Source organism: Delphinus delphis, chromosome 4, assembly GCF_949987515.2.
Source record: "Delphinus delphis chromosome 4, mDelDel1.2, whole genome shotgun sequence".
In the NCBI taxonomy this organism is placed as follows: domain Eukaryota; kingdom Metazoa; phylum Chordata; class Mammalia; order Artiodactyla; family Delphinidae; genus Delphinus; species Delphinus delphis.
The window spans coordinates 75781516-75808199 of record NC_082686.1 but is presented as its reverse complement, the minus strand read 5'-3'; the positions used below and the strand labels follow the sequence as shown (position 1 = coordinate 75808199).

General features: G+C 39.2%; 1 protein-coding gene across 2 annotated transcripts in view; it reads right to left on the bottom strand.

The window, feature by feature from the left end:
* The window catches only part of FGF12 (fibroblast growth factor 12), a 554165-nt gene that overhangs the window by 333537 nt on the left and 193944 nt on the right, over window positions 1-26684 (bottom strand). Inside the window, exon 1 of one of the 2 annotated variants that reach the window (XM_060010935.2) lies at window positions 16986-17280. The exons of the other annotated variant lie outside the window; for it this stretch is intronic. Coding sequence (XP_059866918.1) covers window positions 16986-17076 — 91 coding nt within the window. The 5' untranslated portion in view covers window positions 17077-17280. Of the gene's footprint in view, window positions 1-16985; window positions 17281-26684 lie in introns of those variants that run through there. 2 annotated transcript variants of the gene reach the window in all.

Sequence of the window (26684 nt, the reverse complement as noted above, 5' to 3'; positions counted from 1 at the left end):
TCCCTCTGCAATATCTCAATAGTCATACAGCATCTGCTGATACAGTAAGAGTGAATGACTGGAAAGTCATAACCAGCCAGAGTATTCATTGGGTGTTCTCTATACCTGCATTCACTTCCTTTCAAACTCAATCCATCAAACCTACCTCTACTTCCTTGAAATCACCAAAATATCATAGTCTACTTTGATCTTCTCTTCTCTAGGCTAAACATCTTTATGGCCTTTACCTGATCCTTTTAAGTCACGATTTCAAACCCTATTCATACCCTGGTCATCATCTCCTGTGTGTACTCTAGTATAATAATATCCCTTGGAAAACATCCTACCCAAGACCAAATACAATCTTCTCCTTCCCACCTTCAAGTGTCTTGTAACCAGCATGGTGTACAATGGTACAACCTGCTGTATCATTCTATTCCCTCTCTCATTTGTGATTTCTTTCCCAAATTTATGGGACATGGACTGAAATACAGTTGTAGTGCAGAGACAGGCACCAGTGAAGCTCTAGGGCTTATCTCCAAATCTGAAACTGCTGTGGGAAGAATTTGGGGGTTTAGGCTAACATATCATTTCTAATTATAAATTCGAATGTAATTCAAAAATATAATTCAATGCAATAAGTATAATTCAAAAATCATCCTAATCTCTAAGGAAAACTAATAAAAATAATACTGAACAAAGCTATACACCTACATATGCATGTATATATATGTATGTACATATATGTAAACAAATACACTTTAATCAGCTTTACTTTGCATCACAAATGATGATGGGGTGTGAATGATCACTTTTCCAAGATACTTGTGTCATGTAGTGTAAAACTGTTTATAAAAGCCGTTTTTCACAGTTCACATCAACTATATATATACTATATACAAATACTATATATATATATATATATACATACACATACACACACACACATATACAGTTGTAAGTCTTTTTTTTTTTGCGGTACGCGGGCCTCTCACTGTCGTGGCCTCTCCTGTTGCGGAGCCGCGCAGGCCCAGCGGCCATGGCTCACGGGTCCAGCCGCTCCGCGGCATGTGGGATCCTCCCGGACCGGGGCACGAACCCGTGTCCCCTGCATCGGCAGGTGGACTCTCAACCACTGCGCCACCAGGGAAGCCCCAGTTGTAAGTCTTTATAGTCATGAAATGTTTTCCACTCATTTGATCTTTGTATTGATAACTCTAAGATGGAAGGGAAAGGCTAGCACACTCATTTTCATATGAGCACACAAAACTTCCCAAAATTCATATGGTTTGTAAATTACAGAGCCAAAAATATAACCCAGGCCTTTGGATTCCAGATCTAATTCTCACTTCACAGAATTATTCTCCCTAAATAATCAAGCGTCTGAGCACCTAGTTTGGTTCTAAGACTCAATATTTTATCAAGTATAAATCTTAATGGTCCCCTTTGACCCAATTTCTTGAACATGCTTGTGCTAGATTTGGCAGTCTAATGGATATTTCTGTGTATCCCCCAAAAGAGGAAAGCATACGACTATCACTTTTTCAATGGGTAACTATTTGCTTAAAATCTTAATCAGAGTGATTTTAATCACAGACTGTGACAGCCAGATACTTCCATTAACATCCCCATAGAGAAACCACATGGACTCCAAAAACACCATTAGCAGCCTCTAGTACTCCATGCTAAGAGCATTCTTAGGAGGGGAAATCCAAAAACAAGAAAGCCAAAGCTAAGAGATTAAAGATTTATAAAAAGTCAAAATTTATAGCCCCACCTTCTGCCACCCCAAGTCAATGGACCCTTGCCACCACTGCAATACACTGTGTTGCCCAAAACAAAACTTCCCAAATCTAGCTCCACACTAGAACCACCGGAGGAGCTTCTACAAAATATAAGCACATGGGACCTTTCTAACACGTGGGAGGTATGGTGTAGGACAAGGCAATCTGTTTTTTTTTAACAAGAGTCTGATGAGGCTATGATGTATCTGGTCCAAGCCTGGAATGTATTAATCATGGGAAGTCAATTAATCTTCGCAATGTTCCCAATCTCTCTCCTACAACGGCTTTCCTTTTCCTAGTCAATCATCTCATCAGCATATAAATAAATATGCCAAAATATTTTCATAAAACCAATGTTCCCCTTGATCCCACATTCCCTCATTTCTCCACACAACTTCACTGTGAAACTCTTAGATTTTTTTTTTTAAAGGGCAAAGATTTTATTTTTTTTTCTTTAAGGGTTTAATGCCTTTTTTTTTTAACATCTTTATTGGAGTATAATTGCTTTACAATGGTGTGTTAGTTTCTGCTGTATAACCAAGTGAACCAGTTATACATACACATATATCCCCATATCTCTTCCCTCTTGTGTCTCCCTCCCACCCTCCCTATCCCACCCCTCTAGGTGGTCACAAACCACCTCACTGATCTCCCTGTGCTATGCAGATTCTTTTATGTTCATTCTCTCCACTCTCTCACCTTCTAGTCTCTTGAGCCCATTCCGATCAGACTTTCACACCCACCTCTCCACTGAAACCACTCGCCAAGGTTTGGGATGACCTCCACATTTTGCAATCTGAAGATCCATTCTCAGTCTACACCATACTGATCTCTCATCAGCATATGACCCAGTTGGTCATTCTTTCTTGCCACTTTCTTCACTTAACTCCTATTATCACACTCTCTTGAATTTCTTCCACTTCTTAGGCTAGTCCTTCTGAGTCTCTTTGGTAGCATTTAGCTCCTAATGGCTAAGTACAGGAGTACTGCAGGCGTAGTCCTCAAATCTATTCTTTGCCGTATCAACACTAATTCTTTTTTTTAATATATATAAATTTATTTATTTATTTTTGGCTACGTTGGGTGTTCGTTGCTGCGCACAGGCTTTCTCTAGTTGTGGCAAGCGGGGACTACTCTTCATTGCGGTGTGTGGGCTTCTCACTGTGGTGGCTTCCTCTTGTTGTGGAGCATGGGCTCTAGGTGCACAGGCTTCAGTAGTTGTGGCACACGGGCTCAGCAGTTGCGGCTTGCGGGCTCTACAGTGCGTGCTCAGTAGTTGTGGCTCACAGGCTTAGTTGCTCCGTGGCATGTGGGATCTTCCCAGATCAGGGCTCGAACCTGTGTCCCCTGCATTGGCAGGCGGATTCTTAACCACTGCATCACCAGGGAAGTCCCCACACTAATTTTTTATGAAACTGAACACAGTTCTGGGATTCTAAATACCAACTATATGCATTCATATCTAAGGCTCTGGACTCCCCTAAATTCCAGAATTTTATCTCTCTATTCAATGTTTATCTTTTATTCTATGTCACTTTGAACATATTCAAAACAGAACACTTGAGTTTATCTCCCCAAAGCAACTCTACCCTTCTTTGTTTCCCAACTCAATGAAAGGCATCCCTCCTCACCTAGATGCTCAGGCATATTACTTGAGTCACCTTTGATTTCTCTCTTTCTCTCAATTAGCAAATCCTATCAACTCTACCTCCAAATATATCCCAATTCAGACCACGTCTCACCACCTAACACATTTTGACTCTCTTCCAAGCCTCTCACCAGAAAGACTGTAATAGCTCTCCTTGATACAGTCTACTATCATACTGCAGCCAGAGTGATCCATTTAAAATATAAATGGCTTTTCACACTCCTGTTCAAAACCCTTTCATGACTTTGCATAACTCTCAAAATAAATTCCAAAATACTTGCCACAGTCTACAATACCATAAACAATATCATTTCCTACCATTTTTCCTCATCTCATCTTGCTCTTGCCACGCTGCCTTTCTCCCTCATCTTCGAATATGTCAAGCCTATTCCTACTTCAGGATCTTTGCACTTGCTGCTCTTTCCAGCTAGAGTAAATTTTCCCTGAGTAATGCAAGCTGGATCCCTCGCTTCCTTTGGTCTCTGCCTAAAAGCCATTCCCTCGGAAAAGACTGCTGTATCTAAAGACATCTTCCTTTCTCTCTCTAACCCCTTAATGTGTTTACTTCTCTTTATAGCACTTACCACCACCTGACACTTTATTATATGCATGTTAGTTGTTTATTTAATTATTGTTTTACTTCTGCACCAGGAAGTCAGCTCTTAAAATAGATTGTTTTGCTCACCACTGAATCCCCAGCAATTAGAACAGTACCTGGCAAAGAGTAGGTCGTTGATAAATGAGTGAAAGAATGAAGGAAAGAATGAGCAAATTTAGCCTGAAACACATGCTCTTTCTTGGCCCTATGCCTCAGCGCATGTTTTCCTTTACCCAAAATGCCCTTCCTCATCATTTTCTATGCAAGGTGGATGCCTATTTATTCTTTAAAATGCATCTCTGGTAGCATATTTCGCTGAAGCCTTCCCAGATAAGCCTCCCTGACTACACACACACACATCACCAAGCAGAAGGAACTGCTCTCATCTCTCTCTGTTTCCAAGGTAAATTGTTTCTACCTTTGGTCTAGCACCTACCCATGAAGATGTGTTTTTTGCTTATATCTTCTTTCCCTTGCCATACTACAAATTACTTAAGGCAGGAGTTGATTTATCTCTACATGCCCAATGCCAAGCACATACTAGGAACCCAATTATGTCTAGAATATGTCTGACTGTTAGTGCTCACATGAGCTTTTACTATTTCCTCCTGTCTATGCTGTTATTTTTATTAGAATCTCCTGTCAATTAATGTGATTACTCTACCTAAAAGTAGCTCATTTACTCTTTCTGCGTCACAGACAAAAGTGCCTGTAGATCCCAGGAATTAAACTCTAATATAGTGTATATTTGCTCACCATTGACTGAGAACTAAGTGACACAAGCCCTCAATAATAGAAGTTACACTCTGGATACTGGAATATATTACCACACCCCTTGCAAGACCCCAGTTAGTAGTCATCGGTGAAAGAGTTTAAAGTAAGGTTAAATCAACAAAATGTCTTAACCTCTATCATACTGTCCCACTTTACAACACAGACTGAAAAGGTTCCATACCGTTGATGGGAAGAGCATCCTTTTCAAGCAGCATCAAAATAGGGTAGACCAGAAAAATTCATGTACAGCAAGATGTGATAGCTACTGGAAGATACAATTCTTATGCCAAAGAAGCTATAAATTTCATGTTGATAAAACTGGCTTCTGCCATTAACTCCCTCTCCAAGACAATATAAAATGGAGCTTTATTTTATCTCCAACATAGCCTTGTGTCATAAATGCATCCAATATAATAAACTAGTAATAATAAATGTTATATCTCTATTATGCTTTTTAGATTTTGCCAGTTAGCACACACACTATTTCAATTAGATTTCAAACAGTGCTTTGAGGGATACAAGGATGATTTTATGTTCCTTATACAAGAGATGAGGATTTTGAGGCTCAAAGAGGTTAAAAAACTTGCCTAAGTTCATGAAATGAGTGAATGAAAGAAACATTGCAAATTAGTGTCCAAATTCTATATACTAAGAGTTAAAAGTCCTGGATTCAAAGATCCAGCCACTTCACACAGATACGGAGTTTTGAATAACGGTCTCAAGTTTGTTGGGACTGTTTCTTCAACTGTCAAATGAAAGTGTGTATTCAATTCCTAAAATTGTTGCTAGGACCTAAATATTACAGTTCTACATTTTGAGTCACGTATGCTCTACGCATAATATAATTGGTCCCTCCTTGTGAGAAGATTACAGCACAGGCATTATGTTTGCTTCCTAATATCTGTGGTGTGAGGTTGACAACAAGGTTCATTAGAATCACTGAAACCTGGTCATACCAAAAAGCCTCTTCAGGAGGTGAAGAGATCAATCAGAACAAAGCCTTCGATCAGTCCTAATGTCTGCCTTAGAAATATACTTCCATCTTTTGAGGAAGCTGGCTATTTTCAGCTCTGCAGAACCTGCTAAGGAGGCCCAGGTGGCTTGAAAAGTAGGACTGACACAGATCTGAAGTCATCGGACAGTCTCAGCTCCACCTGTTCTTTCATTTATTTTTCCTCTTGAATCTCTAGAGGGATTTGCTTCAGTCTCAAGCACTCACTGTAGTCCCAGCTCAACCAAGAACCACTTCCTCTCAATTCAAAAGGTGGGTTGACAAAGTACACCAATTTACAATTCCCAAGAGAGGGGAGGGGCGGTGGAGCATACAATCAAAGGGAAATAGGGTTGAACATCAGACCATTCTCAGGTGTTTCTGTAGCACCTGAGTGCTGTATCTGATACAATCAAACCAAACACCCAAACACTAAGGCAGATGCTGCAAATTCCTTTGATGCCAGTCCACTGTGCAACAGCCTTAATCAAAAGATGATTGTTTCTTTTATTTTTAAACTTTTTATTTTATATTGCAGTATACTTGATTAACAACATCATGTTAGTTTCAGGCGTAGAGCAAAGTAATTCAGTTATAAATATACATGTATCTATTCTTTTTCAAATTCTTTTCCCATTTAGGTTGTTACATAATATTGAGCAGAGTTCCCTGTGCTATACAGTAGGTCTTTGTTGGTTATCCATTGTAAATATAGCAGCTCCCCAAGATGACTGTTTCTTAGTGATTTACTAACCTCTCCAGTTTAGGTGACCTCTCAGTCTCAACACCTAATTGCCTCTGACAGGAATCCAAGCCTGGACACAGGTTTCTTTTCTAGTTAGCATGGTGCTGGATGTAAAAAAATCAGGGAATATTAGCCAAGCAAGGTTGCTCCTACTACTATAAGTCAATACACGTTCTCAAATGAACATACAGATAATAAATACTTATACTACGCTTAGTAAGTGTCAGAAAGTATTCCAAGAGATTCAAATATATTAACTCATTTTGCTCCACACCACATCCCAATAAAGTAGGTGCTATTACCATTTTACAAATCAGAAAAGTGAGGCCCTGAGGGGTTAAGAAACTTGTCCAAGGTCACGTAATTGGTAAGTCTTAGAGTCAGGTCAAACCCAGGCAAGCTGGCTCCACGGTCCACGCTTTCAGCTACAAATATTGAATCCCTCACACCCAGCTTCATGTTTCTGAACTTGATACGTTTGTCTTAACAGGGATGAATTTCAAAAACACATAATTGAGTGAAAAAATAAGATGCAGAGAGATAAGTACAGTTCAAGACCTCATCTATAAATTTTAGAAACACTCAAAACAGCATCATATCTGATACATAGTAAATTAAGAAGATCAGTCTTCATGTCTGCCTTAGAAACGTACTTCCATCTTTTGAGGAAGCTGGCTACTTTCAGCTCTACAGAATGTCCCATACGGATGGGAGGGACACACACCAAAGTCATTATAGTTGTTACCCCTGAGGAGGAAGGGATTCTGGAATAGAGCTGGGGATAGTTCTAAGTGATTTTAATTTTATCCGTAGTGTTTGACTTCTTCATTTTAAGAAAATCTGAAATGTATATCACATAATGTTAATAATTTGCTCATTTTGAGTCTTAGGTATATTAGTGTTTGTTATATTAATCTCTGGCCATTTCTGTATTTTAACCTTAAAAACAAACTATATATCTTTTATCTCCTTTTCCTTCTTGTGCCCTCCCAATTCCAATTTCAGTTGAAAAAATAGAATCCAGAGTATTGCATCTTGGAAAACAAAATCATAATGATGATCCATCCAGTGCTAGTTAGCCTAATGTAAACTACAGCTAGAATATTTCCAGCTTGAGGAAAACAAATTACCAATCAATCTGCTCAACTAGAACTTGAACAGAGCACATATAAACAATCACAGAAGCAAATAGCAATTATCAGAGAAGATAACCTAAAAAAATATTAGGGAGAGTTTATCTCTACTACCAACATAGCAGTCCCTTCTAGAATAATGACACACTATACCTAGACACTAGACATCATTGATATCTTAATTAGGATAAGTTGTGCTCAGTTATTATCTCCCTTATCTAAGTATGAGTTACTTTAGAACAGGGTTCATGCAGACCCACTGCTTGGCACATAGTGTGGGTCTCATTAAATGCTGGATGAACAGACATATAAATGAAGTGATGTTCCATAATATCTTTGGTTGAAAAATCCAAAAATATTCAACTCTTCAAGCAATAGGGTAGTAAGTGAGGCTGAACATTAAAATTCTTGTAACTGGATAGATAGCATTTTAGGGGGATGTTAGTATTTGTATTCCCTCAGGTAAAAATTAGAATTTCCCCTTGTCATAGAAACATACTACCTTGTTTTCAGACAGACTACCTTGTCGAGCCTTTCTAATCATACAAATATGTCAATTTCCTAGTCTCTGTCGCTGTAAAACTGCTCCAACCATTGAAGCAGATGCTTCTATCTGAGATGTTATGTATTTTTTTCAGTAATTTAAATTGGGTATATTTTGAACAGAACCAAGTTCATGCAGAGCTAAAGAATTCTCCCCTGCATTTAGGCTGCCCTATTTGAAAATCATTGTTCATTCTTAGAGGAGCTGTCTTGTTTGTCCCAAGAGTTTCTGAGATGAGACCATGCAGGACTGATGCTCTTTGCAATCTACTTTGAAAGATAGATGATAGAAAGGTGTAAGGCTACCTGGGCTGACATCTGGTACACCTCATCTGGTACTATTTAAAATGGAATAACCTAAACATTTGGAAATGTGCTGATAACTACCATGATTGCTTTTTCTGGACCAGGAGTGGCCAGACCATGTCCTGTGCTGTGAGTGAGTGTTTCTCCTAAAGCACATGGATGCTTCACTCTCAGCCATCCTGCAATAAGAAAATCAGTGAGCCTTGGAAGGGGAATGAGAATTACCTTATTGTTTCTCTGGAACCTGTAGAAGTAGTTCCTAAATGCTGGGGGAAACAAAGAATATCCATTATGCAGAGATAGTCCAGGAGTTACACAGAGATGACCAGGAGGCTCTCCTAAGAGAAGGACATGACCCATGGACTTCAGGAGCAGTGATAGTTAATGTCTGCCTTTAGATTTCCATTCTCTGCACTGCTATACACCTCTGCTTTCCTCAAGTATTCAGTAAATTATTCGGAAGACCTACAGTCTGGTTTTCTTTAAAATTGAAAAGTGGAGAGTAACAAAGCTCCGGCATCTCAGTGTTTCAGAGTGAAGAATACTGGCAGACATGTTGAATAACACCAGGACATGTTTGTGGAACGTGGCAATACCTCTCAGTACTTCCTAGAAATGACCTAGTGAGAGAAACACAACAAAGAATGGAAAAACAGCAATCTACTGAATGAGCCTAGTGGCCAGGACTTGAAAATAAATTTAAATGATCTTACTTAGTCCTGAGGAGGTCAGGAATTTTTTCAGTCACACTGATTCTACAGTAATAAAATGTAATGTGACTCTTGGTTGCTTCCTGTTTTGATCTTCTAAATAATCTACCAACACAACAGAGAGTTAAAACTTGAGCAACATGAACTCCTAAGAATAAGGTTCGTGCTACTATGTTTAATTCCAAAAATTCAGTCATCAAAAGTCACTTAAAAGAATATCATCCAATAAGAAAAGATCATTTACTTTCCTTATAAAAAGAGAAATGCAAAGTAAAGCTAAACCAAACTAAGATACAGTTTCACCTGTCAAATTGGCGAGATTTGAAAGTTTGGTAATGCCTGGTGTTGCCAATGGTGTAGGTGCATGCAGACTTTCGAGTATAGTGACGAGTAATGGAAATGGCAGGGGTCAGCACACCACAGCCTGTGAGTGAAATCCAGCCTGATGCCTGTTTTTGTACTGCCCATGAGCTAAAAACAGTTTTTACATTTTTAAATAGTTGAGAAAGATCAAAATAATAATATTGTGTGTCATGTAAAAATTATATAAAATTCAGATTCCATGTCCTTAAATAAAATGTTATTGGAACTAAAAGAAAAAAAAATATCATCCAAATTACCTGTTAGAGCCAAATTACTCTGCAATTCCATTTTCTATGGATGAAATAAAATCCAGAATTTTATGGATGAAATAAAATCCAGAATTTTCCTTAATGCTGTGATTATGATAATTATTAGTTTTAAGAAAACAAACTGGAATCATCACAAATGAAATTGGCTAGATTCAGACTCCTATAGCTTTTTACCAGAATAAAGACCTGTCTTAAACAATAAAGGAAAGTTAAGCATACAGATCAAAATATTAGATATATCCTAAGATTTAGTATGGTGCACATTTTTTTACCTTAAATTAAGAGAAGGACTAAGATGGGATAAATCACACACTAACAGCATGCATTTGGTATTTTATAACACCAGGAGGGATGAAAGGCAAGAAAAAGAAGAGCAGGAAATACTAAATACCAAGTGCTCAGGCTTTCACAGGCTAAGAACCTTACAGATATTAATGCATTTAATCTTCAGAACAACCCTATAAACTCAGAACTATTGTTAAGCCCCATTTTACATATGAGACACAGGTAACTAGCCCACAGTCACACACAGCCAGGAAAATATTATACGGTGGTCAAAAGTGTAAGTTACTGGAGAATATATGGATATATCAACACCCTTAAAAATAGTTATGCCTTTGAAAGTTACACACTGTAAGAATAAAATTTTGCTCCCACTTTCCTCATTTACTTTTGGTCCACAAAACAGGCTCTTTTGCCTTTTCCAACAAATGGGAAGAGAGTTCTGTGCCCTTCCATCCACCCTTCTCACTCCTTTCCAAGGAAGAGGAAAAACTTATCTGATTGGTGAGACTGGGAGAAAAAATGGGGCCAGTGAAGCTTAGCCTGCTGTGGTCTCTCTCTGTCTCTGTGGATCTGCCTACTCACAGGCTGGACACATTCTTAGCTTCTGGGTAGGCAAAAATAGCTCTGGTCCCAGACCTGTCTTTAGAGGTAAATATGGAATGCAAATCTCTCTGCTCTGCTACTGGGGTTCAGCAGGGGTAAAGGTGGATTTCTTGGCAGGTGGGCCTGCTCTATAGATCCAAACTTCCCTCTAGTGGTTCGCATACATCAAGATTTAGTTTGGTGTTAAATTCAATTTTGACCATTCTCTAATCCAATTGTCCAGCAATCCAGGAAGAAAGCAGATACATTAATAGCTATCTGTTTCACAACTTTATTTTCTCAATTATTTTGAACTCAGGATTAAGGTAGAAGGTAGAGGGAAGGAGAAGAAAGAAAAGTTATAACTGATTACCATCCCCTAAGCCCACCACACACCAAGATCGCTACACAAAGATATTCGTAAAAATTCTTTAAAACAAAATTTAAAGGCTTAGAAAAATGGATGTGATCCAACAGTAGGCAGATGACAATTATAGCATAGATATGTGAGGTCATTCCATAATTTAAAGGCATATTTAGAAGAATTTTTGGCAAAATGACATCTCTGTTAGTGTTTTTTAACATATATGAGTTTAAAAAAAAGAAAATACAAATGGTTCACCATTTCACACCCAGCTATATCCTGCTTTATATATATAAAGTCAATATGTACAAATCATTAGAAACAATGTAGAAATGCACAAAGCTAAAAAGAACCCTCCTTTTCCACTGTCCCAAAAGTATCTCTCTCCTACTAAGCACTATTAACAGCTTCTTGTAATTCCTCTTAGAAAAAAGTATTTTCCAAATATTTCAATGAGTATCTCTTTCCATATTTACAATAACTGTTTAAGCGCATAGGAAAAGAAACAAAGCATATAACTTTCATGTGATAACTTTTGTTTTCAAAATTCACACACCAAGAATAAAAGGGATTATATTGAGGTTATGGTTTTATAAGTGATTTTCTTATTCTACAGAGATTTTACATTTTCAAAGTTTCCTGCTATGAGCAGAAAACTGCATAATCTAAAATATATATCACTAGTTTTTTAAATTAAAAAGGGAACACATTTTCATTAAAATTCAAATAATATAGAAATATGTTAAGCAGAAAACAAGTCTCTGCCATCAAACTCCCTAAAGGTAACTGCCATTAACAATTTTGAACACATTTAACCAAAGACACAGAGATACACACATACACACACACACTTGCATAAGTGCACAGATATTTTAAATAGATATAGATACATTTATAAATTTAAAATTTTTCAGGAGAAAATAAACTTACATAGACATATGAATCTTCACCTGGATAAGGCTTGGTCCCCTAATCTGTATTATATAACTATAAAGAAAAATGCTATCCTGCCTAACTTGTAGTGAAGTTTGGAAGCCAAAGGCCAAAAGTAGTGACAGATATTCTTTACTTTCCATACTGTGGCAGTTTAAGAAAATGCACCACCAATCTTTCACTCTGTTTCTCACCATTTCCAGGCCATCCCCTTGTACCAGGCTGGCACAGAACATTACTGTCTGGAATTCCTGTTCTCAATTAATCTGGCTCCAGTCTTTGGGTGGCTGGAACCACAGGCACATTCACTATCCCCAGTCCGTGAGCTACTTACAGAGTGCTAAAATGGGCTGGGGGTAAATGGTTCATCACTGTCATTTTGAGAATGGCTTCATAAAGACTTTGTCTATGCTACCTACCCACAAGTTCCTCAGTGCCAAGGTCAGACACTGAGCCAACATGGTGATTCACTGATTCTCAAGTTCCTCCAAGTTAAGCAAATAATTAGTGCCTTAGAGCATGATCCAGCTAGCAACAACCCCCCTCCCCTCAAAAAAAGAGATTCATTTTGTGCCACTAAGTTTTATTTAAAGACCATGCAATCGAATCCCAGCTGGCTTCATTGAAGCAGCAACGTGGGCAATCAGTGACACCAACTGCAATGCTATCGTTTCTATAAACAGTAATGAGTGGAGAGGGTAGGACGGTACTAGAAGCTTATGTATAAACAAGAAAGATCATTTCAGCAAGAGAGATTGTCTTGGCAGATTCACAGTATCTTTCTGATATTCACCCTAGGAAATGCAAATACCCTGCAACACTTACTGGCATTAGAAATAATACTCGGACATGGCATTCATAACACTGTGCAATGAAAATAACACAGCATAAAGGTAGCAATTTCATACACTAAATTGTACAAAGGAAAGCTTCATTGTTTCAAGATATTCCATGGAAATTGAGAGAACAGATCTAAAAGTACTCCCTGGATGTCTCTTTCTGACTCCAATACCAGAGAATAAAACTTGCACCTTTCTTAGAAGCTGATGTGTTATATCTGGCTGTGAACGAATGGACTTAGGTTGAAGGAGGGGCAGAGGAGAGGTATAACAGATAACTAGGCAAGATATCTGAGTATGAGCAATGCTGGGTAGGCTTTAATGAGTTGTAGGCTAATTCTTTGTAAAACATTGCTTTTTTATATCTATGTCTTATTCAAACACATTCTTCTGGTAAAATATACAGAGATACTATTCCTTTTCATGAGAGCCCCCATCTGCCTCACCCAGCACTACCCTTTTGAATTCCTAAATGCTTTTTCAAGCTCAGGGAGATAAACACGAATTACAGGCAGAATTAATTATTCCTTTTTTGAGATGATTCTTACCATAGACCATTAACTCAGGTAAGAGATTGTTAAACTGAAATAAACGGAGGCTCCCAGGTACTCCACTTTTGGCATGTATCATATCCTGCCTAGTATGGTACCTCTTGCTTGTCCATATCTCTCCCTGCTGGGCCTCCTGTGCCTAACACAGAGCCTAGCAACAATCGGTCCACAAAGAGGGTTTGCTGAATTGAAAAATGGCCACCCCTGAAGCCAGAGACATGTTTCTTTAACTTTCTATCCTAAGATGGATAAAGACAGGAAGAAGGGAGGGGTGCCAGCTGTGGAGGGCTATTTGGCATGACAAACATACCCTAGGCTTCTGGAAAAGTCTGCCTTCCCTCCTCTCATTTGCTTTACTTAACCCAGAGCCAAGCAAATGGATTGCTGGTCCATGACCCAGATGGAGCATTCAGCCCAATCCCTTTACCATAAACTACTGCCCTGGTTTTCTTCACAGGCACACAGCTCTTAGTTTATAAGCTGAGAGAAAAACAATTTTATTTGCGTTTTCTTTTGTCTGGCAAAACTGCAGCAGAGATGAGAGTTGCCACATTTGTACTGTTTCTCAGGTAATATAGCTAGCTCTTTCTTTCCAGGAACTTGGGGGTATCAAAACGTAGTTTCTACATTGCAAGGTAAGTAGAAAGGAGCACCTGAGTCCTTAAGGGTCTTTCAGTTAAACTACCACTTTGAAAGAATAATCTCAAATATCAGTGGAGCTTCATTATATCTTTGGGGGAATGATAAATACCATTTAAGAAGCAATGTACCCACTAGTTTCAGGACAGGCACTAACTTACTTGATGACAAAAACGCATACTTTGGTATGCTAAACTAATTATTCAAAGATTAGGAAAGGAAACCAATACGTTAATTCATTATATACTACAGGTGATATCATAGAGAAATTAAAGTGTTTGACTAGAAAGAACCTTAAACACAGCCCAATAATCTTCCATTAAATTTTATTAAGTTAAACTGTACTGCCTTACTATATCAATCAGGATAGGCTAGATAACAAATAACCTTAAAAATCTGTTACTTACAAAAAGAAGTTTTAACTTCTCATTTGTGCTAAATGCCCATCATGGGTCACAGAGTAAAGCCCTATTACTACAGATACTCAGGGACACAGACAGATGGGGTAACCACTACCTTGAACATCATCAGAAGGTCACAGCAGAAGGTGAAGTGTGCTCTGGCTATTAAACCTTCCACATGGAAGTGAGGCATGTCACTTCTGCTCATGTTTCGTTTGTTAATGCAAGTCATATGGCCATACGTAAGTTCAAGGGAATTCGAGAATGCTATCCTGCAAAATGCCCAAGAGGAGAACCCAAAATACTAAGTGAAGAGTAGTAATGCCTACATATTTGCATATAGTAGGCACTTAGCAAATTGCTTTTGTTAAGTACTGCAAGACAAATGAACTAATAGTAAGCACTAACTTTTTGAATTTTCTGACATTAACACTGAAAATGTTACATAAAACAACAAAAATCCTTTTGAAAATGAAAGCTAAAAGGAAGTGATGATCATTTTGTATATTTTATGATTCTTATTCGTTTTAGCCATTGAAGCACTACTGAAATAGTGAAGAATATTAGGCTTATGACATAAAAACCCACTCAAAAGGAAACTTCATCTTCACAACTTGTGACTATACCATTTTACAAGAATTCCCCTAGAGTGATAGTTCCCTAAAATAACCAACCACCCCACTAAATAACAATGAATATATAAAGCGCAACAGTTTTCATAGGATCACATGTTAAATCTAGGATCCAGTAAGAAATAGGGAACAGCCTAGAGCTATCATTATTTCCACTTTTTTTTCAGATGAAAATACTGAGTTTGAAAGATTGTTAGTGATTTTATTGAGACTGCTTTATAGCTAGGTCTTCTGATTCTAAGTCCCATGACTTTGCAACAACCTATGCTTCTCCCTCACACATATTACCACTTCTGTTTGGATCTGTTAATATTTGAGAGACTGACTCTGTATGTAAATTAACATGTTATCTATTTTTACAAGAGGTCGTTATCACACACCATACATACTTTCACATTTTTCACATCTAGGAAACATATATCCAAGTTATAATCTATTCATGTTTTACTTAATGTAGACAAGGAAAAACAAATAACATACATCTCTGCTGGCTTCCTGAAATATGTATTTTCAAAACATAAAACTTCAACATCAAGCATGTTAGTTTAGAATATTAGTTATTTGATATATTTCAGCCCTTACAAATATGCTGGCAAAAGATAATGTCTAAATAATCTGAATTGAACAAAAGTAGAAATATGAGATCTCATTGCTGATTTCATTTCAAAAGTGTATATTCTCATATTTCACATGTAGTTAAATTAACTAATTAGTTCTTTTACAATGGTTTATTTTTCATTTAGAGTGGTAAGTAAGCAGAAAGTCGAAGTTTTAGAAAGGATGAATGAAACCTATATATATTCTAATCTTTCCAAATATAATCTTCATAGCTCCCGCACAGACTGAAAATAGGTACTTAACCAAATGAATCAGATCCCCCAGAATAACATACGAAGTTTTAAACCTGAAGCCTATTATAATATTGTTAAATTTTTGAACATTAAAGTTATTTGGAATTTATGTACCAAAAAATTATTTTACAAAGAGACATTTGTTTAGACATAATAAGGGTGCCTTTCCTCTCTCCTCACACCCCACCCCCAATTTTGTAAACAGAAACCCAAAGACACAAAAACCGGATTAGCACTAGCAAGGTTACTGGACAAAACCACTTTAAAGAGAACTTACACCTGAAGAAAGAGAGAGATGGACAATGGAAAGTGTGGTGAAACAGTTCGCCTCATCCTCAAGGCTTCAGCAGAGAAGTATCACACTTACTTGGTTGTACTTCTTTTTTTAATTAAAATTTTTAATCGTTTTTCTCAATATCGCAGGTCATTAAAAGGGTCTGATTTTCTTTCTTTCCCTCCCTGAGCTTTTCCTGAGGGACCTAGTCGGTTAAACCCAGGCCTAATTGGGACTCTTCTGTTTCAGCATCAGTTCAGAAATTTCTTGATCTCCAGGGCAAAAGGCACTCACTGACGATGACCAGATGTCTACTTTCCAGACAAAGCAAGAAAAATAAAAGATACCTGCCTGGCCAGCCACCTGTTTAAAAGTCCCCTCTCCTGTCGAACGCACGAGCAACTTCTCAAGAGAAGACTTTGAGCAACTCCAAGTCGCACGCCGCCCTCGCAGGTCACAAGGAGACAGCCGCGAGGAAGTGCGAAAGCAGGTCACTGTAAGCACCCCTCGGAAAGAGACCCGCGGATTCCAGCTCAGGCGCTAGGCGACAGCGAAAGCGTTCTATAAAACACGGATGACTTCAGGGATTTAAGAGAGAAAAAAAAAAAAAATCCAAAGACAGAACCGGCAACGGGGCCATTATCTTGCCCCAGTAAGGAAACGCCTTCCTTCCATCACTTACAGCGCTGATTAAGGGCGGGGGGGGGGGGGGGGGGGCGCAGAGAGGGTATGAGGAGGAGGGAAGGGGGGGCATCTGCAGGTTTAGGGCTAAGGAAGGAACATTTTCTCACCACTTAGGCTGTTGCTGGACCTCAGGCTCCTTCCACAGAGACACTGCAGCATATGCACTCCTTTCTTCAAAGAAAGCTCAAGAATCTTCATGGAGAAGCGCGTGTGTGGGGATGGTCAACCCCCCGCCCACCTCCGCTAATTGTCCAACCAAAAGGCGGCCTGTCTTCGGAAGCCGGATCCCGAATCCATGGTCCGTGCGTCCCGGGGAGAGAGCAGTTCGCACCTTGGCGGGGCCGGAGCCGGGGCCAGGGCAGGAGCACAGCGGACGCGGGGCCGGGAACGGGCGGGGAGTAGGAACGGCCGCCCGGCTGGGGACAGCCCCTGGGGGAGCGGGAGGCGCGGCCACACCCCAGCGGGCTCGACCGTGACACTTTGGGACTTCCCGAAGGAGGCGGCGGGGCTGCGGGCTGGAGGGTGAGCGCACCGGCTGCGCGGAGGACGTCACCGTGGGTTGCTGCCCCTTTCCAGGTGCGGGCGCAGGGAGGGAAGAGGGCGGGGTCCCCGGGGTCCCCGGGGTCCCTGGCCTTCTGGCCTGGGGGCTCGGGACACCCCCTCAGTTTCTGTTCTCCGCGTCGGGCGGTGAGCCCTGGCCGCCCGCCCGCCTCTGTGCCCCCGCCGTGCGGGGCTGCGGGGCGCGGAGAGGAGCTCCCGGGCCGGAAGGCAGCGCTCCCGCGGGCTGCGCGCGGGGCAAGGGCGACTCCGGCGTGGGAATCCGGCGGAAAGGAAGCGCCCGCAGGAAGGGCTGGACCCTGGAGGCTGCCGAGCGTCAGAAGCGACTCCGGGGAACTGGGGGGTGGGGCTGGGGAGGCGGGGATGTGAAATAAAGAAAGCTCTTGGATTCAGGCGCGGAGAGCGAATGGGTCTCTAGGCATGGGCCGGGCGCTGAGGTGGGGGTCTGGACACCTGGATTTTCTGATCCGGGCTCTGTGACCTTGGGTAAGTTACATACCACCCTGGGCGTCACTTTCTCTCTCCGCAAATCAGGGCGGGGAAGAGGGTGCAGAATAGAGAACCGGCAGCTGCTTGTTTGTCCCCGTGCCTCCCAGTCTCCTGGAAAAGCTTAGCACAGGTGCCACGGGAAGGCAGGTGCAGGTGGAGTAAGGAAGGCCAGAAGGGACGGCCAGAGTTACAGAAGGAGACAGATGAGGCGGGAACTCTTAAAACAACAGCGGTATTTAACTTTTTTTTTAACATCTTTATTGGAGTATAATTGCTTTACAATGGTGTGTTAGTTTCTGCTTTATAACAAGGTGAATCAGTTATACATATACATATGTTCCCATATCTCTTCCCTCTTGCGTCTCCCTCCCTCCCACCCTCCCTATCCCACCCCTCTAGGTGGTCACAAAGCACAGAGCTGATCTCCCCAAGCTATGCAGCTGCTTCCCACTAGCTATCTATTTTACGTTTGGTACTGTATATATGTCCATGCCACTCTCATTTTGTCACAGCTTACCCTTCCCCCTCCCCATATCCTCAAGTCCATTCTCTAGTAGGTCTCTGTCTTTATTCCCGTCTTGCCCCTAGGTTCTTCATGAACTTTTTTTTTTATTATTCTTAGATTCCATACATATGTGTTAGCATACAGTATTTCTTTTTCTCCTTCTGACTTACTTCACTTTGTATGACAGACTGTAGGTCCATCCACCTCACTACAAATAACTCAATTTCGTTTCTTTATATGGCTGAGTAATATTCCATCGTATATATGTGCCACATCTTCTTTATCCACTCATCTGTTGATGGACACTTAGGTTGCTTCCATGTCCTGGCTATTGTTAATAGAGCTGCAATGAACATTTTGGTACATGACTCTTTTTGAATTATGGTTTTCTCAGGGTATATGCCCAGTAGTGGGATTGCTGGGTCATATGGTAGTTCTATTTGTAGTTTTTGAAGGAACCTCCATACTGTTCTCCATAGTGGCTGTACCAATTCACATTCCCACCAGCAGTGCGAGAGTGTTCCCTTTTCTCCACACCCTCTCCAGCATTTATTGTTTCTAGATTTTTTCATGATGGCCATTCTGACCAGTGTGAGATGATATCTCATTGTAGTTTTGATTTGCATTTCTCTAATGATTAATGATGTTGAGCATTCTTTCATGTGTTTGTTGGCAATCTGTATATCTTCTTTGGAGAAATGTCTATTTAGGTCTTCTGTCCATTTTTGGATTGGGTTGTTTGTTTTGATATTGAGCTGCTTGTAAAGTTTGGAGATTAATCCTTTGTCAGTTGCTTCATTTGCAAATATTTTCTCCCATTCTGAGGGTTGTCTTTTGGTCTTGTTTATGGTTTCCTTTGCTGTGCAAAAGCTTTTAAGTTTCATTAGGTAACATTTATTTTTGTTTTTATTTCCATTTCTCTAGGAGGTGGGTCAAAAAGGATCTTGCTGTGATTTATGTCATAGAGTGTGACTCTACTACCCAAAGCAATCTACAGATTTAATACAATCCCTATCAAACTACCACTGGCATTTTTCACAGAACTAGAACAAAAAATTTCACAATTTGTATGGAAACACAAAAGACCCCGAATAGCCAAAGCAATCTTGAGAACGAAAAATGGAGCTGGAGGAATCAGGCTCCCTGACTTCAGACTATACTACAAAGCTACAGTAATCAAGGCAGTATGGTACTGGCACAAAAACAGAAATATAGATCAATGGAACAGAATAGAAATCCCAGAGATAAACCCACACACATATGGTCACCTTATCTTTGATAAAGGAGGCAAGAATATACAGTGGAGAAAAGACAGCCTCTTCAATAAGTGGTGCTGGGAAAACTGGACAGCTACATGTAAAAGTATGAAATTAGAACACTCCCTAACACCATGCACAAAAATAAACTCAAAATGGATTAAAGACCTAAATGTAAGGCCAGACACTGTCAAACTCTTAGAGGAAAACATAGGCAGTATTTAACTTTGATGCGATATTCTGTTAGGCTCTGTCTCTGCCAACTGGCCCGAAAGATGACTAGGGAGCTTCCCTTTGGGTCTAAAGGTCTCGATTTTTTTTTTCCCATCATCCTTTGCATTTCTCTTTTTCTTTTTTCTTTTCTTTTCTTCCTCCCTCCCTCCCTCCCCTTCCTTTCCTTTCCTTTCCTTTCCTTTCCTTTCCTTTCCCTTCCCCTCCCCTCCCCTCCCTTCCCCTCCTCCCCTCCCTTCCCCTCCTCCCCTCCCCTCCCCTCCCCTCTCCTCTCCCTTCCTTCCTTCCTTCCTTCTCAGAGGCCATCATTGCCCTTTTGGAAGAAGTTTTATGAGTGATGCATACAAAGAATGCTGGCATTGGGATCAGACTCCACCCTATCAGGAATTTCAGGGCAAGAAGGGTCCTTAGTGGACACAGCAATACAGCAAGTAGTTAAAAGCACAGACACCAACAACAGGCAGCCACAGTGAAAATTCCTACTAGCTGTGTGACCTTGAACAAATCACTTAACCTCTTTGTGCCTCAGTTTCCCTATCTCTAAGAGAGAGTTAATAATAACATCTACCTTCTATACCCCTTGTTGAGTGTTTAAGAAAAAGAAACTTGATAGAAAATAAGTGCGATAATAGTGTTAGCAATTATTATTCCTTAGTCCTCAACCTGTAGGGTTTTCCATCACTCCCACCTTCCCATGAATGCCAGCGTCCATTTCAGTGTCCACATTTCTGCTTGAACAGTTCAGGTGACAGAATTCACCAGCTCCCCAGGGAGTTCACTGCACAAAACCTGTTTGAAGATTTATCCTGACATTGAACCAAAATCTTACTTTACTTTCTTTCCACCCATTGTCCCCAGACCACCTAGCACTAGCTGGTTAGCTCTTCCCAGCAAAGGAGTGAAAATGGTTTTCATCACCCCTTTCCTCTTTCTCTTCTATAGGCTAATCCTTCACAGTTCTTGTGGGGTTCCCTGGAGATTGAAGCTTAAGGTTGAAGTTGCCTGGAAAAATATTCTTTCAGAAGTCTCTTCCTTATTCCTCTCAAAGATGATGGAAGAAAGCCAGAACATCAGCAGGGTCTCCTAAGCCTTCAGCCACCACTGGCTCCACATTCTCTTAAGTCCTTTCAGAATTGAGCTCCAGGCAAGGTCATTTGGGGTGGTTCCAAGACTCAAGAAGACATGTGCAGACCTTCCTTCCAGTCGCCCCTTAGTCCCCTTGTTCAGTGTGATCACCAAAGCTCTGTGGGCTCCACAGTCCTTGAAGAACTTGCTAAAGCCACCACACTGTCATCACTGGAGAGGCTCTGAGGCTCCAGGGCAAGCTGGGCCATGGCCTTTGTCTTTCCGGTCTCTGCGGGAATTAGTGAGAAACTTGGCTCATCTGGGGATTCTACCCATAGAAATTCCCCACGGAGAGGGAGATAATTAGCAAAAGGAAAACATCTAAAAATAGTCTTTCCTGCTGCAGCAGAGACAGAGAGCTTTCCGGTAGAGCTCTCCTGCTCTGGAACCCAATGCCTAGAGCTGTTTTGTACTTTGAGAGAAAAGCTATTCCTTGAAACGTAGCAAAGGAATAGGATGAGGCCCCTATCAAGGAACTTGGGCAGAGCAAGCAAATCCATGTGTGATTTAAAACACACATGACCTCTAGAGCATCAATTCTCATATTCACAACAAGCCTTTCTGCCTACCTGGCAAGACTGTTGCAAGGATTCAATGAGGTGAAACATGTGAAAGAGCTTTGAAGATTTTAATTATCTACACAAGATAGGGTGCTCTTATCAACTGCCCTGGGTTCTAGGTGCACCTTAATGGTCTAACATAGTGGCTCTTATATTTGATTATAGTTCTGTCTCCTTAACAGATCTATAAACTCTTAGAAAACAGGGCAGGAAAGCCAACTCTGTCACAAATAATACTTAAATGTCCTGCTATCTTGTTTAAGCAGCTGTCACAATGATTCTTATGGCCAGGTATATTCATCGCAAAGAAAGTGGATCATCATAGTACTTGGAAAACAAACTGGGGGATCACATTTATAGATATTTTTTGTTGTTATTGAACTCTCAGATGAGTTCAGATTACACCAAAGTGAGCACATAACATTTAAATTCAAAATATTTTCTTACTATAAATTATGGATATTTGGTTGAAGTAGGTATAAAGAAGAATTGATCAATTGAATTGTATTACTTAGAGTTAGTTTTAAAAAAATAAAGATTTTTGCCCTTATCAGACTTTCATGTACATGCTTGTTAAAACAACTCCTAAGGTGACATCCAGCTTCACAGTCAGGTATGTAGATATATAGTCTTCCTTAAGTATCTTGGGCAGAACATAAGGAGACTGCATTTTTACAAGTACCATAACATCCAAAAGCAAGACAAAACAAGCAAATAGTAATAGCCAGGTGCACAACGGATGGTAGGAAAAGAGCATATTTTAGTTTAATCAAAACTTGGAAATTTTCTGCTTTCTGTGTGTTATTCCATAAGCCAAAATGAAATTTTTGCTGGCAATTATATTTTTAAATTTTAAATTGAAGATATATAATGACCAAATTTTAAGTTATCTGTCTCTAATTAAAATTTCATAAGTTAGATATTCTTTCTGTTTTCTTATTGACCTTGGACCAACTCTAGCAAGTGACTCGCCAGTGTAATTTCAAAATGAAATCATTTATCACTTTCTGAGAGGGATTGGGAAATCTGGTACATAATGATAGGTGAACTTATTTAAATTCTTAGTATCTAAATTTTTCATTTTATAAAGAGTTATTTACTCACAGATGGTATAAATTAATAACTGTATGAGGAAGTTCTGAGATTTTTAAGTGGTAATTTATTTCTGTTCATATTAAACATAGGAATCTGTTGACTCTTGACATCAGCTCTTCAATTAATGTATGTATCTGTTTGGAAGCCTATATTGAATCAGTAATAGCATACTCAAGAGTATTGCCAGGTCCGAAAACTTTTAATGAGTATATTAATGTCAAAATGTCTATCAAAAGGAAAGCAACTTTATTTCACAAAGAAACCAAACCAACATATCAACTGAAAGATGAAAACCAGTCTAATAGCTAACACAGTATCTTTGTTCTATGTTATATGTCTAGTCCACCGACTGCCAGGATAAAAACCAGGTCTGTATCTCATGTCTTTAGAAATACCCTCAAATCCAATTTTTATAGGCAACTATCAGAGACTGAATGTTTATATCTCCCTAAAATTCATATATTGAAATTCTAACCCCTAAGGTATTGGGAAGTGGCATCTTTGGGAAGCTTCACCCTCATGAATGGGATTGGTGCCCTTATAAAAGAGACCCCAGAGAGCTCTCTCTCCCCTTTCACCATGTGAAGTCACAGGGAGAAGATGGCCATCTATGAGTCAGGAAGCAAGCCCTCACCAGACACTGGATCTGCTAGTGCCTTGATCTTGGACTTCCCAGACTCTAGAGCTGTGAGTAACAAATGTTGGTTGTTTAGGCCACCTAATCTAAGGTACTTTTTGTTATAGCAGCCTCAACAGACAAAGAAAGCAGGAAAATCAATCTTATCAGATGTGATAAAAACAGTCACTGGCAGCAAACTTATTTATTAATGACATATATGATCCAAATAAGTTAAAATCACTTTAAACTATTTTCAAAAAAGCAATGCATGAGGTTTTTCTATTGTTATCTTCTTCCTCTTGTTCTTTTTTTATTTGTTGTTCTTCTATTTATTCTTCTCTAAACTTTTTATTTTGAAATAAATTGAGACTTACAGACAAGTTGCAAAATAATAGAGTTCATGTATACTCTTCACCCAACTTCTCTTACTATTAACAACTCACATAACCAGTGTATAGTTATCAAAACCAGAAAATTTATACTGGAACCATGCTATCAAATAAACTACAAATTTTATTGAATTTTTACCAGGTTTTTTTCCCCCTAATGCCCTTTTCCTATTCCAGGATCCAACTAGGATCCACCCTGCACTTAGTTGTGTGTCCTTAGTCTCCTTCAGTGTATGGCAGTTCCCCAGTCTCTTCTTATCTTTCAGGACTTTGAAACTTCTGATAAATATTGATCAAATATTTTGTGGAATGTCTTTCAATTTGGGCTTGTCTGATGCTTTCTAGTGATTAGTCGACAGTTATTCATTTTCAGCAAGAATGCCACAGAAGTGATGTAGGATCTTATCAAGAGCTACATGATGTCAGCAGTGTTATTAACATCAATCACTTGGTTAAGGTAGTGTCTGCTAGGTTTCTGTACTGTCAAGTTATATTTTACTTTCATTTATGGTTGATAAATATCTTGAAGAAGAAACTCTGAGGCTATGCTAATATCCTGTTTCTCCTTCAACTTTTATCCGCTGATGTTAGCATCCATTGGTGGAACTTGCTTGCAGTAATTATTATTGTGCTGTTTCCCTAATAGTAACTTTGTATTTTCCTAATTATTTCTATTGTAATGGGAATTCTTCTGCAAGAGCTGTAAATTCTCCCCCGCTTATTTATTTATTCAAGTATTTATTTATATCAGTATGGCCTCAGGAATGTTTATTCTATGCATTATAATCCAATACTATCATTTATTTTGTGTTTCAAATTGTTTCAACTTTAGCCTTCAGGAGATCCTTTTGGTTGGCTCTGGTGTCTTTTTATGAGCAGTTCCTTAATTTTCTAGCATCACAAGGTATTCCAAGTTTACCTTTTATTTTCCAGCCCTAGCTCTGGAATCAACTCATTCTCAAATGAGTCTAATACTTTTTATTGGAAAATAGTATTTAGGAACTAAAATCGGGGTGCTAGTGTGCCCATTGTTACTGGGGTGTCATTGATCCTAGGTTCTCTCAGTGGAGAAAGCTATGAAATATATGCATATATACAAACCCACAATACACATCCATCATATTTATTTCTGTTGATAAATATATATATCTCCCTATACAGATATCTATATGTAGAAATATCTATGTGTAGATATATCCATACATAAATAAATAATAGATATCTATACATGATAAGTATAGATATAGCTATAGATGGTTAACACCTATGATTCCAATCCAACATCACAATTTCCGTTTTAGTCTTTGCCCTTTCCTTATTTGTAACTTCTTTTTCCAACAGTGAAAAATATTTTTTTATTTATAATATATTCACTTGTTCATTCAATCCTAGTATGTACTTAAAGTAGTTACAGAATTCCTAACCAACACTCTTGTGAGAAACAGATTTATTACTAGAGTACAGCATTGAGGCACATTTGTTTTCGTCTTTAGCCTTATACAGTCAAAATATTATTATCGACTTTGTTTTTGATAGATTTTTCTTTTCTTCTCCATTCTCTTCAGTGTGGTTTAGTTATTCATTTGTAATCCAGTTAGGTTCCTTTGTTATTGTTTATCTTCCATATTGGTTGATTTTAATTATTTAATTACTTTATTATTATTTGAATATGTAAAACATGGTATGTTTTTGTATGGTTCTAAGGGTCAAAGCTACAAAAAAGTATACTCCAATAAGTTTTACACTCTCATCCTCCTGTCCTATTCCCATTTCCCCTTCTTTCCACTCCTTTTCCAACAACCCCTTATAGGCAACTGGTCTCTTTAATTTCTGATTTATCTTCCATAGGTTTCTTTTGCACAAAATAGCACACACTCTGCTATGTAGTGGCATTTAGGTTATTTTCAATATTTTGCAATTGCAAATAATACTGCAATAAATAACTTGTGTAGTATTTTCATATTGCTGGAAATTATCTTCAGGATAGATACTAGAAATGAGAATGCTGAGTCAAAAAGTAAGTATACAGGTAGTTTTGTTAGCTCTTGCCAAATTTCTCTTCAAAAGCTTGGGTGACTGGGTCAGCCCCTCCCACCAGTGCACTGCAGCAGCAGCCATGGCCCTGCCAGGACAGGAGGGCTGATGCAGCTCATGTAGGAGACACCCCTTGAGAATATGACTCTGGTGGCCAGGCAGGATTGTGCTTCTGAGCTCTACAGGACATCTCCTACATAAGGCCACACCTTCAAGAATGTGAGAGGTAGCTGACTTACCTGATACATGGAAGAGGTAAGCACAGAGAACTAGGCAAAATGAGGAGACAGAGGAATATGGTCCTATTGTATTGAAAGAATAAGACAAAACTTCAGAGAAATAACTAAATGAAGATAATTCTATCTAACTGATAGAATTCAAAGTAATGGTCATAAAAATGCCCACCAAACTCAGGAGAATACTGGATAAACACAGTGAGAACGTCAACAAAATATAAGAAAGTACCAAATAGAAGTTATAATTGAACAGAAAAATACACTAGTGGGTCCAGTAGCTGATTGGATGAGGTAGAAGAACAAATAAGCATGCTGGAAGACAAAGCAATAGAACTCACCTAGAGAGAGAGAAAAATGAAAAAGAATTTTAAAAAGTAAAAATACCTTCAGGGACCTTTGTGACATCATCAAGCAGAATAACATTCACATTATATGGGTCCCAGAAGGAGAAGAGAGATTAAAAGGCCCAGAAAATTTATTTGAAGATATAATGGCTGAAAACTTTCTTAATCTGGGGAAGGAAACAGAAAGCTAGGTCCAGGAAGCCCAGAGAGTTTCATTAAGATGAACCCAAAGAGACACACACCAAGAGACATTATAATTAAAAGAGTAAAAGTTAAGAATAAAGAGAGAATCCTTAAAAGCAGCAAAAGAAAAATTTGTTATGTACAAGGGAAGCCCCATAAGGCTATCAGGAGATTTTTCAGCA